Raw genomic sequence first — 14,471 nt, forward strand, 5'->3', positions numbered from 1 at the left:
TCATAGAAACCCATCCAATCAGAGCTCGGCACTGCCAGATCATGAGTGACCAGGACTAGGGAACCAAACTGTTGGTGGAAATCAAGTGACTGTCTTAGAGTTGTAGCTAAAAATAAAATGAGTTCAAGCTCATTGCAAAAAAAAAAAAAAAAAAACCTATGGACAGAAGACAACAAATTTGAATGGGGAAAAGCAAGAAGGCGAGAGCTGAGACACTGGAAGAATCATTCTACATCACGTGTGATGTTAGTCTTGGGTCCTACTCCTTCAAAAGCAGCCTCTGATCTCCATTGTTTCTTCCAGTTGAACAAAACTGTGGTCTTATAAGATGTGAGCTGTCCCCAGAAGACCAAAGTCCGGGGTTGCCAATTTTAGCAAATAAGAATACAGGGGACAGCCCGGTGGCATAGCAGTTAAGTCCCCACGCTCTGCTTCGGTGGCCTGGGGTTCGCCAGTTCAGATCCTGGGTGCAGACCTACACACCACTCATCAAGCCATGCTGAGGCGGCCTCCCACATAGAGCGACTAGAAGGGCAACTATGGCACACCACTATTTACTGGGGCTTTGGGAAGGAAAAAAAGAAGGAAGATTGGCAACAGATGTTAGCTCAGGGCCAATCTTCTACCAAAAAAAAAAAAAATACAAGATGACCAGTTAAATTGAAATTTCAGATCAATGAATAATTTTTTAGTATAAGTATGCACCATCTAATATTAGGGACATACTTACACTAAAAGAAACAATTATTTGTTGATCTGAAATTCAAATTAGCTGGGTGTCCTGTATTTTCTCTGGCAACTCCTCCCGAAAACAGACTATTTGGATCCTGTCCACGTAAAAAGGACACAAGCCCCTTAAGAGGCCACCACACTCTGCAGAGGCCAGTCTTCTCACTAAAAGGAAGACAGAAAGGTCCCAGCCTGCTCCTTCTGCCCCCGGATGCCCAGATGGCCCTCCCAGGACATGCCCTCCCACCACCCCCACTTCAGTCCACCCTCTCCCGCCCTTTATACCCACTTGGAGAAATTCCACTGACACAAGGATACTTGGAGGGTTAATCCTTCTGATACCAAGTCACACTTTAACTCATTCCCTCCAGGCCAAGGATTAAATACTGCCCATGTAGGGGCCAGGGTTACAGCAGACCCTGAAAGCTGAGACCCCTGCCCCCAAGTGAGGAGAGGCAGCAAGAGAAAGGGAGGGACAGAACAAGGAGAGAGAGAAGGAAGGAGGGGCAGCCCGGCCAGGCTGCTGTTCCCCCACAGAGCCGGCTCAGATTCAGCTCTAGGAGCAACTCAGCTGCGGAAGCAACGGCAGCCCTTCTCCTCGGTGAAGGACAGCCCGCAGACAGACACACAGACGGTGGTGCCAGGACTGGAAGTCCTTAGCCCGGCAGCTCAGCCGGGCCTGGCCCCATGGCCTTCAATGACCTCCTGAAGCAAGTGGGGGGCGTCGGCCGCTTCCAGAAGATCCAGGTCACTCTAGTGGTCCTCCCCCTGCTCCTGATGGCCTCCCAAAACACCCTGCAGAACTTCACCGCCGCCATCCCCACCCACCACTGCCGCCCACCTGCCGATGCCAACCTCAGCAAGGACAGGGAGCTGGAGGCCTGGCTGCCCCGGGACAGGCAGGGGCGGCCTGAATCCTGCCTCCGCTTCACCTCCCCGCAACAGGGACCACCTTCGTCCAATGGCACCGGGGCCAACAGCACAGGGGCCACAGAGCCCTGCACTGATGGCTGGATCTACGACAAGAGCACCTTCCCTTCCACCATCGTGACTGAGGTGAGGATACCTGGGAGGATACCCTCCATGCGCCGTCCAGACTGTGCCTTCCTCTCTGAGACAGACAGACAGACAAACACACACATACACACACGCACAGGCTGTCTCAAATTCTCCAGAGGCCAAGATGGGAAGATGGAGAAAGGAGTTCAAGATGGGGCCCTTTGTAGGAAAGGCAGACGTGAGAGTCACAGAGTCAAGAAAAGTCTCTCAGCCCCTGGGACCAGGGAGACAAACAGCAAAGAGAACTGTCAGGAGAAGAAGGGGCCACAGACCTCAGAGGGCAGCCTGAAGGAGGGTAAGGGCTGCCCTGCAGCCCAGGCTCGTCTCTGCCTGACGCCTGTCCCCCTCTCCCCACAGTGGGACCTCGTGTGCTCTCACAGGGCCTTACGCCAGCTGGGTCAGTCCTTGTACATGGTAGGGGTGCTTTTCGGAGCCATGGTGTTCGGGTCCCTATCAGACAGGTCAGTCCTGGGTGGGGCCTCGGGGCCGGGCTGGGATTGGGGGCTCCTTGGCTGGGCTCAGGGGGGCCTAGGTGGGAGGTTGGCATTCCCAGCTGGGGCTGGTTTGAAGACCTATAGCGCCAGCCTCATGATTCTGCACAGGTCCTCAAAAGACCCCCACCCCAGGGCCTCACCAGGGCAAGCACTCTTTTCCCTGCCCAGCCTAGTCTCCGCTGGTCCTCAGGACCCCTGCTGCAGGTCTTCCCTCCCCCACAGGCTGGGCCGCCGGAAGGTGCTGATCTTGAACTACCTGCAGACAGCCGTGTCAGGAACCTGTACAGCCTTCGCTCCCAACTTCTCCGTCTACTGTGTCTTCCGGCTCCTCTCGGGCATGTCACTGGCTGGCATCGCCCTCAACTGCATGACACTGAGTGAGGGATGCTGGGAGGCCCAGGCTGGTCCCTACCCACTCCCCTCTGACCATCCAGTCCAGCAGCCCCTTCCCAGCCTCCTCTCCTCGCCCACCCCTCCTGAGCTCTGCTGCCCTTGGCCTGTCCTTTAGGTCTGCCCTTCCAGCCAACATAACAGCCCTTTTCTCAGGCTTACGCCATCCTGATCCCTCTTTTAGATACAGGATTGCAAACTCCATTGTTAGGGCCAGGCAGTTCCTCTAAATCACTGAAGGAGACCGGATACAAGAGACATTAGGGAGCAGTGAGGACTGTATCCAAAGGAGAGTCACACCCATCCAGAGGGGCCACAGCCATTCAGCTGCTCCAGCCAGGAGGTCTCAGGGCTGTCACATCTCCCCCTCTTGCTTTTATTGATGTAAAATATCCCAATTTTTTAATGTTGGCAATTAATTCTAATATTTTTAACATAGGGCAAGCCAGCATCATGTAGACCGAATACATTTATGGACTGAGCATGGCCTGTCCATGAGTCATCAATATGCATCCTCTGATAGATGACCTCCCTTCCCCCTGTTTCTCAGATGAAGAACCTGAGACAGAGAAGGGAAAGGATTTACCCAAGGTCATCCCTCAAGCCCAGAAGGGAATCTAAGGATTTAGGATTCTCTAGACTAAAGAAATTAATCAGGCTGGGCTGGGGCCAGGGCAGGACACCTAGAATCCAGCCTCAAAGCCCAGTCTAAGTTTCCAAGCGGCTGGCCCAGCAGCCAAATCAGGAGCTCACAAGTAACAGAGCTGGGTCTTTAGATTGCAGCAGAGAGGTGGTCCCACTCCCACCTCAAATCTCCAGGATGGAGGAACACCACTGCCTCCTCCGAGCTGCTCTGTCCACTGAGGCTGGAATCCAGCCCAGTCTGAGGAAGACCAGAGGAGTGGCTGCTGCTGAGGATGGACTGAGTGGTCAGAGACACAGTGAATGGAAAGGGGCCCCTAGCCAGGACAGTAGGTTGGGGGGGAGCAAACACACAGCAGGGGAATGGAAGGGGACAATTCCTGGGGATTCCAAAACCACCTCCCCATCCCCATCTCCCCTGAAAGTACCCCACTTCCTCTACCATGGTATCCAACCTCATTTGATGTATCTTCCACTAAGCCTTGGGGCAGACCAAGGTTTGGATGGAGAGAGGGGTCTTTGCCTGCCCCAGGGGTCTCCACCTGGTAGCCTGGGAAGTTGCACCATTCTGTTCTAACCCTTTTTCCAGATGTGGAGTGGATGCCCATCCACACGCGGGCCTATGTGGGCACCCTGATGGGCTACACCTACAGCCTGGGCCAGTTTCTCCTGGCAGGTGTGGCCTATGCCGTGCCCCACTGGCGCCACCTGCAGCTGCTCGTCTCTGCACCTTTTTTCGCCTTCTTTATCTACTCCTGGTACATGGGGCCCAGAGAGGGTGGGGGTGCCACAGGAGCACAGATGGCTGCAAAGGACAAGATATCCCCCAGATCTTGCTGCACACTCCACCCCATAGAATAGAGAAGGTCAAAGGCAGAAGGTCAAACCCAGGTCAATGACTCAGTGTGACAGATGGGGAAACTGAGGCTGTGGGAGGAGAGATTTGGTCCAGGGTATCCATTCTGCAGCTTCCCCCAGCTTCCTCCAGTTTCCAGCCTGTCTGTACTGCTCCCTTTGCCCAGCACCCAAGAGCTGAGCTTCATTCATTGGGGAATGAATCGTCACCAAGCTGGGCACTGCTTTGTGGTCCTAGAGAAAGAGATTTGACAAAGCCCCCGGGTTCCCAGCCTTAAATAAAATCCCACTGCAGGCCCCTGGAAAGCCTACCCCCTGCCCCCAGCCCAGCCAACTGGAACTGAAGCCATACCAACACCCACCCCCACCCCCCGCTCCCAGGTTCTTCATCGAGTCTGCCCGCTGGCAAGTTTCCTCCGGGAGGCTAGACCTCACCCTGAGGTCGCTACAAAGAGTGGCCTGGATCAATGGGAAGCAGGAAGAGGGAGCCAAGCTAAGTATAGAGGTGAGACCCCAGACATCTCCCATGACACCCCACCAGGACTCCACCCCCAAGAGGGCTTCCCTGAGTAAGGGGTTAGGCTGGGAGGCGCTCCTGGAGGAGTCCAGGCCCTGAGCCCTGCCCATCCTGGCAGGTGATCCGGGCCAGTCTGCAGAAGGAGCTGACCATGGGCAAAGGCCAGGCCTCGGCCATGGAGCTGCTGCGCTGCCCCACCCTTCGCCGCCTCTTCCTCTGTCTCTCCTTGCTATGGTAGGCCGAGACAGACAGACTGACAGACAAATAGACCAGAAGACAAAACAGCTGACTTGGGAGAGAGTGGATGCAATGGGTGGATGAAGCTAGACAAGAGGGAGGAAAAGTCAGCGGACCTGCTATGAGGGGCAGTAACCCTCCACCAGGGAGAGTCTTGAAGAATCAGATGAGCTCCAGCCTCAGTTCAGTTCCAGTCCCCACAGTGGGCAACAGTGTCTCCATCTTCTTCTCTTTTTACCAACTCTGTTCCAATATGGAAACACCTCATCAGGACTGGTGGCCTAGAGTTAATAGTATTACATCATGAAGGCAGAGACCAGTCTGGCTTGCAAAACATTGGGACACTTGACTGGCCTTGTGGTGCCTGCCAGAAATACAGGCCCAGGCAGTGAGATGCCTAAAGCTCATCTCCAAAAATACAATTTGGCCCGGGCTTCTATCAGCCAAAAATCTTCCTTTCCTGTTGCAACATCCCCATTACCCTTCCTTTGTGCCACCCTCCCAATCCCACCACCATAGCAATCCCATGACAATTAAGAGAAGCATGATCAGAAGGAACAATCTTATCAATGAATCCTTTGCTTCCAATTTGGGATTTACTCCAGGTTGTGGGTTCTATCCAGTCACCCGAGTTTCATGTTGTGGGCTCTTGATATCTTAAAAAGCACAACACCCATTCCAGGACCGTGGACAGGTCCTGGAAGGCTCTGGCATCTCCCAACATCTTGGCCTTGAAGATATGGATAGCCACTTGCCCTCCCTCAGTCCAGTAGCAATAGATAAGATAAAGACTAAAACTATGTAAATCCCACATAGCAGCTAAGTGAAAATTCGCTAATACACTGGGGACACTAGTTACCAGAAGATTGAGAAATTTGGGGTATGGGAGGACCACCCCAATATTTAAACTGCATACTAAATGTCTGAGGAAATATTAGCCAAGGCAGATTCCAGCTTCTTAAGCAGGGTACTCAATGCGGCTCATCCCTATTTTCAATGAGCACCCCTCCCTCCTTTAAGGCTTCCTATCAAACTCCATACCCCTCATCCCTCCCCCCTAGGTTTGCCACTAGCTTTGCCTACTATGGGCTGGTCATGGACCTACAGGGCTTTGGGGTCAGCATCTACCTAATCCAGGTGATCTTTGGTGCTGTGGATCTGCCTGCCAAGCTTGTGGGCTTCCTTGTCATCAACTTCCTGGGCCGCCGGCCTGCCCAGATGGCCTCACTGTTCCTGGCGGGCGTCTGCATCCTGGTGAATGCGGTGGTACCCCAGGGTGAGCACCTAGGTCCCTCATCTTTGGCCCATCCCCAGACATGATCCAGTTTCTCAGAAGGGAGGGGGGCTAATTCCTCCCAGCCCCAACTCCCGAGCTCCCGCTGGCCCCCCTTCTCTCTCCCTAGATCAGTCCATTGTCAGAACCTTCTTTGCTGTGCTGGGGAAGGGCTGCCTGGCTTCCTCCTTCAACTGCATCTTCCTGTATACTGGGGAGCTGTACCCCACGATGGTCCGGTGAGTGAGAATCCAATGGGTGTGTCTTGGAGCAAAACATTCCCCTGCACACAGGTCAGACCCCAGAACACAGTCCACTATGCCCCAGCACCCATCTGTGCAAGATATATAGCAGCCACTCAATACACACTTCATGGCCTGGCTAACACAGGTGTGGCCCCCACTAAGCCCTTATCTGACTCCAGAAGAAGATCTCAAAAGAAGCCACCAGTTGGGGCAGGGAAGTAGGGAAGGCAGCCAAGAAGACACACCTCAGAGGCAACAAATTGACGTCCCCCCTTGATCTTCAAAGCACGTGTTAGAATCTGCCACCAAATCTAAATTTCAGCTATAAACCAAGTGGTACATCTGAAAACAAAGACCACAAACATAAAAATCATTTCCTATCACAGGAGCCACACTTCATAATGGTGGTACTTGATAGTTTGCCAGCTGTATAGAGAAACGCAGCACTGCTCTTTCCAGGCCAAGACTGGGGGGAGGGAGTACTTTTGCATTAAGAAACAAGAAACACATGTCTGTTTTAAGAGAGGGACACAAAATTCACAGGAGATGTCAAAGACATGTCAGGCTTCCCTAAGCTTCTTGGAATGAGAACCTTGAGGGGTCATGGTTACTTCTTGTGCCCTCATGGAATTTCAGGGGACAGAACAATAGTATAAAGCACTTCCTACGTGCCAGGCACTGTCTTAAATTTTTTACAAATATCAACTCACTTAATCCTCATAATAAGCCTCTGTGGTAGGTACTATGATTATTCCCGTTTTACAAATGAGAAAACTGAGCCACAGAGAGGTTAAGCGACTTGTCAAAGGTCACATAGCTCATAAGTGAGGAAACTTGGATTTGAACCCAAGCAGTTTGTCTTCTGAGTCAATGTTTTTAACCTCTGCTCTCACGGAGAATGTTCTTAACATGTCACTCCAGGTCCCTTCCCCTGGGGATTCTAATCTAATAGGTCTGTGTGGGGCTGGGGCAACCATAACTCAAAAATCTCCCAGGTGATCTGAGAACGAATGGCCTAACTCAACTGTCTACTGTCTAATTTGACTGCCAAGGAAACTGAGGCCCAGAAAGGAAAAAGGACATGGCCAAGGTCACATAGCAAGTTAAGGGCAGAGGCAAAATGCAATCTCCTGATTCTCTGGCCAGAGCCCTTCCCAACCTGTTTTGTTTTATTTTGTTTTTTTAATCTCTAAAACAAATGCCAAATTGGTTTGCTAATCAAATGGGGAACAGAGGAGGCACGAGGGGTGCCTGGGCATCTGGGCCTTCATGCCAGTACACTAACTGACACTCCCCTCTGGGGCCCCGCAGGCAGACAGGCATGGGAATGGGCAGCACCATGGCCCGAGTGGGCAGCATCGTGAGCCCACTGGTGAGCATGACCGCCGAGCTCTACCACTCCGTGCCTCTCTTTATCTACGGCGCTGTCCCCATGGCTGCCAGCGCTGCCATTGCCCTCCTGCCGGAGACCCTGGGCCAGCCACTGCCGGACACTGTGCAGGACGTGGAAAACAGGTGAGCCCCCATCCAGAGGGGCAGCGACTGACCCCAAGTCACATATCCAGGCTGGGGTGGCATTGAGACTCAAACCCAGGCCTCCTCTTCCCGGCCAGGGCTCTTTGTCCCTATTTCCTCCAATCGGGTGAGAGTCTCCTAGAGGCCTTTCTGGGCCTCCCAGCTCCAGGGAGCAGTAGATGTTTGGGGGCAGAGAGCTAGCAGCTGGGCACAGCTGAGTGGAGAGCCCCCAGGAGCCCCCAGCTCTCAGCCCTGGCTTGGAGGCTGCATACCCAAGACACCACTCTCCTTCCCCCAGGAGGAAAGGGAATCGGAAGCGACAGCAGCAAGAGCAGCAGAAGCAGATGGTCCCACTCCAGGCCTCAGCAGGGGAGAAGAATGGACTCTGAGCACCAGAAGGGGCCTCACAGAACCCTAAAGGGAGTGAGGGTCCCACAGGTCCTGGGCCACCCACATGAGGAGGGGGAAGGGGGAATGGCAGCCCAGTGTCAGGGCTGTGGTTCAGGGAAGCACCTCCCCCCGGGGCCCCTCTCTCTGAAGAGACTCCACTGAGACCACATCATTAAAAGGTTTGTCTGTGTGCAGCATCTCCCTTTGTCTCTCTTGTCGCAAATGTAACAGCCTCTCCGCATCAGCCAACTTCCAGCCCAAAAGGGTATACAGTCGTTCCCACCCCTCAACCCCCAGGACTTTACGAACCATCCCAGGCAATTGGAGAAGAATTCCTTACCTCGGCCGCGGCCACTGCCCCTCCTCTCCTCCCGCTTCCCTCCCTTCTTCCCTAACCTATTCAAATATTTCTGCTAGTTTAAAATACCTTGCGCCCCTCCCCTTCCCCTTCAGACTGAAAATTGACAAGGGACCAAAATGTAAGCAGCCAATCAGAAGCTTTGTTTCGGGCTCCTCCCCCTCTGGGAGGGCGGGTGAGAACCTCTGGCCGCAAGTGGGGAGAAAAAGGACGCCAGCGGCTGTGACTTCAGGTGCTGGGCCCTGCTCCTCCAGATTCCAGCAGGATCCAGACTGGAAACCAGTTTGCAACTTCCAGCTCCGCGGCTGGAGGTTCAGCCCGCCAGCTACCCTAATCCTTCCCGCCACTCGTCCTGGGCTTTCTTTGCTGCTCTGCCTCCTGAGGGCCCTGGGCTGGTGTCGGGGAGAGAGGAGAGAAAGGGGAGGGTAGAACCCAGCCAGAGAGAGCCAGCACTGAGTGCTAATTTGGTGCCAGGCACGGTCTTAAGCACTTTGCATATATTAACTCATTTAATCCTCCCAGTAACTTTCTAGAGATAGGTACTATTTTTTTTAACTATTTTTTTTAACAGTTTTTTTTTTTTTTTTTTGCGAGGAAGATCAGCCCTGAGCTAACATCCGTGCTAATCCTCCGCGTTTTTTTTTTGCTGAGGAAGCCCGGCTCTGAGCTAACATCTATTGCCAATCCTCCTCCTTTTTTTTTTTTTCCCCCAAAGCCCCAGTAGATAGTTGTACGTCATAGGTGCACATCCTTCTAGTTGCTGTATGTGGGACGCGGCCTCAGCATGGCCGGAGAAGCCATGCGTCGGTGCACGCCAGGGATCCGAACCCCGGGCCGCCAGTAGCGGAGCACGCGCACTTAACCGCTAAGCCACAGGCCGGCCCAGATAGGTACTATTATTATCCCCCATTTTACAGATAAGGAAATTGAGGCACAGAGTGGTTAAGTCACTTGCCCAAGCTCACACAGCTAGTAAATTACAGTCAGGATTAGAATGCAGACAATGCCGCTCAGGAATGTGTGTGCCTGGCCCCTTCACTGCTCAGAGCTGTGAGGCACCCAGACTTTGGCTTCCTCTCCTCCCTCTTGGGCTGAAAAGAGGGAGAGAAGAGTAAGGGGGAGGAGAGAAGGGATCCTGGTAAGAACCACGTGAAAGGAGGGATGGAAGGCAGTTGAGGAGTCACAGTCAGGAAAAGACAGGGATATCCGATCACTGGCGTCAGCAAAGGAGCTCACTTCGGAGAAGCATGGGCTGCGTGGAAAAGGCAGCCCTATTTGCACTCACGGGTGGCAGGAGTGAGCGGCCAGCGGTGACGTCCCATAAATGTGCTTGCTCCGTCATGCTTGTCTCCTGGCACACTGCCTCTTACTCTTTCCCCTGCAGCGACCCGGCCCCCCAGCCCTTTATCCCTTGAGGAAAGTCCACACCTCTCATTGCGACATCTGTACACATTGCCTTCCAGACGGGACCCTAGGGCTCGAGCTGAGTCAGGGCAGCCTGGAGAGGGGAGGTGGCCTGGAGCTCCCCTGAAAAAGCCACAAAGCCCTGGGACAGCTCACGGCAGCTCGGACAGCCGGACTACCAGGACAAATTGGGCAGGGCCAAAATCACCATGGCCCACCCCACCTCCCGGAACATATGGAGCCTTGGTGTCCCCCCATGGTGCTGAAACTGCCCATGTTCCCCATCGTAGGACCCAGTAACATGCCCAAGGGCCACCAGTCCCATGTCTGCTGCTATTTGTCAGGCAGCGCCGCCATCATGGCTGACGATGGGCTCCTGGGATAGCTTCTTCACCAGCCTTGAGCAGGCAGGCAGGACTGGGAGTGGCAGGCAGGACACCTGGATCTAGCCCTGCTTCTGCAGATCTGGGGGTCTTGGGACCAGTGTCTTGCCCTACCCCTGCCTCAGAACCCTACCAGCAACTCTGACATGCTCTGACTCCTGTGGGTGTCTCATGTCTGTGCTTAGATCACCTGGTATCTGCATCTGCCTCAACTAGAGCCAGCCCCTGGCCTTCCCCAGATGCACACCACCCACCCCCCTCAACTGGTACAAGCTCTGGTGCTGACTCAGACAGCTCACACCATTACACAGAATCCGTTTCTCCAGCTCCGGGACTGGGACTTCCTACATTCATCCCATGCCCTCCACCAAGTGGAACCCTACCTTCCTCCCACTTTTAAGTGACCAGTAGGTGACTTCTAACCTATCTCCCCAAGGAGTCATCCCCAGAATACCGGCTCACATCTCATCTTCTCTCCTTGGCCCTGAACCTGAGTTCTGATACTGTCATGCCTCACTCCAGTGGCTTCAGATGCTGTCCCCAGTTTTGACCACAAGGTTAGTAGGGCTTTGTGGCCACCTTTAGTTTCTCTACCTGCAGCTCTGAGCACTTCCTGGCCAGGATGGCACACTCAGGACTTTCCTGAACTGCATGGCCCTGATAGAGTGCTCACAGGACACCACCTTCCCAGGCTCCAACCTTGCATCCCAGGTCACACCTCTATGGCCCAGCCTTCAGTCCACACCAAGCCCCTCCATTAGGCTCTTCAACCCCTTCCCAGGAGGTTCTATGGCCCCTCAGAGAACAGATGACCAGCCAGTTAAGCTTTCATATTGTGTGGTATGCAGAATAATGGTCCCCAAAGATGTCCACATTCTAACCTCTGGAACCTGTGAATATGTTATCTTACATGGTAAAGGGACTCTGCAGATGTCATTAAGTTAAGGATCTTGAGATGGGGAGATTATCCTGGCTTATCTGGGTGGGCCCAATGTGATCACAACAGTCCTTACAAGAGGAAGGCAGGAGATCAGAGTGGGTAGCTGATGTGACAACAGAAGCAAGAGGTTGGAATGATGCAAGAAGTGACCACAAGACAAGGAAAGCAAGCAGCCTCTAGAAGCTGCAAAAGGCAAGGAAATGGATTCTTCTCTGAAGCCTCCAGAAGGGACATAGCCCTGCCAACACATTGCTGTTAGACTTCTGACCTCTAGAACTATAAGAAAATTAATTTGTGCTGTTTTAAGCCACTAAATTTGTGGCAATTTGTTACAATAGCAGTCAGAAACTAATGCACATCCCTTATTCTCAGACTCCTCCAGGGGTCTCAAACTGGCCCATAGAGGTTTTATTTTCCCATGCTCTATTTTTTGGTGGGCAGGGTTGTACTGATCACCAAAGGCCTCACCACTCCCTATAGTCTTACATCTGGTCAGATTCACAAGGGCCTACAGCCCTTATAGGCATTTAAGCTTGGGACTCCTAGAATCCTCTCTGTTAAACCCCCACCTTACCTTTATATGTTTTAAAAACTATGGGAGGGGGCCGGCCCCGTGGCTTAGCGGTTAAGTGCGCACACTCTGCTGCTGGCGGCCCAGGTTCGGATCCCAGGCGCGCACCGACACACCGCTTCTCCGGCCATGCTGAGGCCGCATCCCACATACAACAACTAGAAGGATGTGCAGCTATGACATGCAACTATCTACTGGGGCTTTGGGGGAAAAATAAATTAATTAATTAAATTACAATTAAAAACTATGGGAGGAAAGATTTTTGTCGTGAGTATAGGGAGCAGAAGAAAAGCACCGGGTGGACCACAGTGCTGCACTGTTCCTCTGTTTTCAAGAAAACCATCTAATGATGTTCTCAGAAATGTGACTAGCTCCATGAGGTTCTTGTTGTTGCCATAGAGCAGTAGCGACTCCATTGCAAAAAGCTGGAGTAATAAACTAGATGAGCTTGAGGCTCAGTTTCCCTGATCAGCTCTAGTGAGGTCTGCTCCTGCTTACCCTAAACTCTTCCCCCAAGAGAAGCCCACAACCTAGTAGCAAGTTCCATGTGAGCCACACCCATAGAAGCAACCAAGCAGCCTGTTAGGGCCTGAATTGGTCAGGGTTTAAATTTAGGTGGTAGACAATGTTGAGTCTGGGTGGGATGTCTGGAACTGTGGCAGCCATTTTGCAACCCAACACGGAAACCAGAGCAAGAACTAAGGCAAAAACTGAGAGTAACACAGTGGAAAGATGGAACTAACCTGGGATTTGATGATGTCATTGAGCCACTGATTTAACCAATCCTGAAGCAACCCCTCTCTACTCTAATTGTTAACTGTGGAAATTTAAATTGAAATCCTTCTTCTCCTTTAAGCCATTGTGAGTTGGTTTTTCTGTGATTTGCAACCAAAGACATCTTAACTGATATACTTTTACAGCTTTATTGAAATATAATAGACAATTAGTTGCTCATATTTATACTGTGCAATTTGATGAATATTGACAGATGCATACACCCATGAAACCATCACCACAATCAAGACAATGAATATATCGATCACCGCCAAAAGTTTCCTCATGTTCCTTCTTTGTGTAGACATAGGCTTCCATTTTTCTTGAGCAACTATCGAGGAGTGGAATGGCTGGGTAGTATGTAAGGTATATCTTTAATTTTTTAAGAATAGCCAGTTTCCAAAGTGGCTGTAACATTTCACATTCCCACCAGCAGTATATGAGAGTTCCAGTTGCTCCATATCTTTGTCAACACTTGATGTAATCGATACTTTAAATTTTAGCATTGTGGGGCGGGCCCTGTGGCTTGGCAGTTGAGTGCGTGTGCTCTGCTGCTGGCAGCCTGGGTTCGGATCCCGGGCGCACACCGACGCACCACTTCTCTGGCCATGCTGAGGCCACGTCCCACATACAGCAACTAGAAGGACGTGCAACTATGACATACAGCTATCTAGTGGGGCTTTGGGGGAAAAATAAATGAATAAAATTTTTTAAAAAATTTTAGCATTGTAGTGAATGTGTAGTGGTATATTATTGTAGTTTTAATTTACATTTCCCTATTGACTAATAATGTTAAGCAACTTTTCATGTGCTTATTTCCATCTAGATCTCTTCTTTGGTAAAGTGTCTGTTCAGAAATTTTGCACACTTTTTTATTCAATTGTCTGATTTCTTATGGTTAAGTTGAAAGCCTTTTTTAACTTGTTCTAGAAACAAGTCCTTTGCCAGATATGTGTTTTGCAAATACTTTCTCCAAGTTTGTAGCTTGCCTTTTCATTTTTATACCAGTGACTTTTGAATAGCAAAAGTTTTAAAATTTTGATGAAGACCAATTTAATTATTTTTTTCTTTTATAGTTCATGCTTTTTTTTTTTTTTTTGGTCTGATTTTAAAAATCTTTGCCAAACCCAAGGACATTAAAATTTTCTCTTATGTTTTCTTACAGACATTTTATACTTTAGCTCTTACATTTAGGTCTATGATCTGTTTTGAGTTATCTTTGTAATGTGAGGTAAGAGAGTTGTGGTTCATTGATTTTTGCATATGGATGTTCAATTGTTCCAGCACCATTTGTTGAAAGATTTCCTTTTCATCACTGAGTTGTCTAAACATCTTGGTCAAAGATCAAATGGCTACATGTGTGGCTCTATTTTGGACTCTCTGTTCTGTACCATTGATCTATTTATTTGTCTTTGCATGAATACCACACTGTCTTGATTACTATAACTTTATAATTAGTCTCGAACTCAGATAGTGTAAATACTTTCATTGTGTTTAACTTTTTCGAAGTTGTTTTGTCTCGTCTAGATCCTTTGCATTTCCATATAGATTTTAAAATCAACTTGTAAATTTCTACCAAAAAAAACTACTGTGATTTTGATTTGTATTACAGTGAATCTATACATCATCTTGGGAATAATTGACATCTTAACAATACTGAATGTTCTAATCCATGATACGGTTCTCCATTTATTT

The 14,471-nt window shown here is 50.7% G+C and overlaps 1 protein-coding gene across 1 annotated transcript; it reads left to right on the forward strand.

Moving 5' to 3' along the window:
• Window positions 1–1,416: 1,416 nt before the first annotated feature.
• On the forward strand, window positions 1,417–8,345 carry SLC22A6 (solute carrier family 22 member 6). Its single transcript, XM_087423229.1, is given in 10 exon segments — window positions 1,417–1,785; window positions 2,146–2,249; window positions 2,505–2,659; window positions 3,904–4,072; window positions 4,551–4,674; window positions 4,805–4,920; window positions 5,985–6,199; window positions 6,327–6,435; window positions 7,753–8,012; window positions 8,263–8,345. Coding segments are annotated over 10 exon segments (1,704 nt in total).
• Window positions 8,346–14,471: the final 6,126 nt, after the last annotated feature.

The sequence above is a fragment of the Ceratotherium simum genome, chromosome 34 (assembly GCF_057802395.1).
Source record: "Ceratotherium simum simum isolate JZ-2026a chromosome 34, ASM5780239v1, whole genome shotgun sequence".
NCBI classification, from domain to species: domain Eukaryota; kingdom Metazoa; phylum Chordata; class Mammalia; order Perissodactyla; family Rhinocerotidae; genus Ceratotherium; species Ceratotherium simum.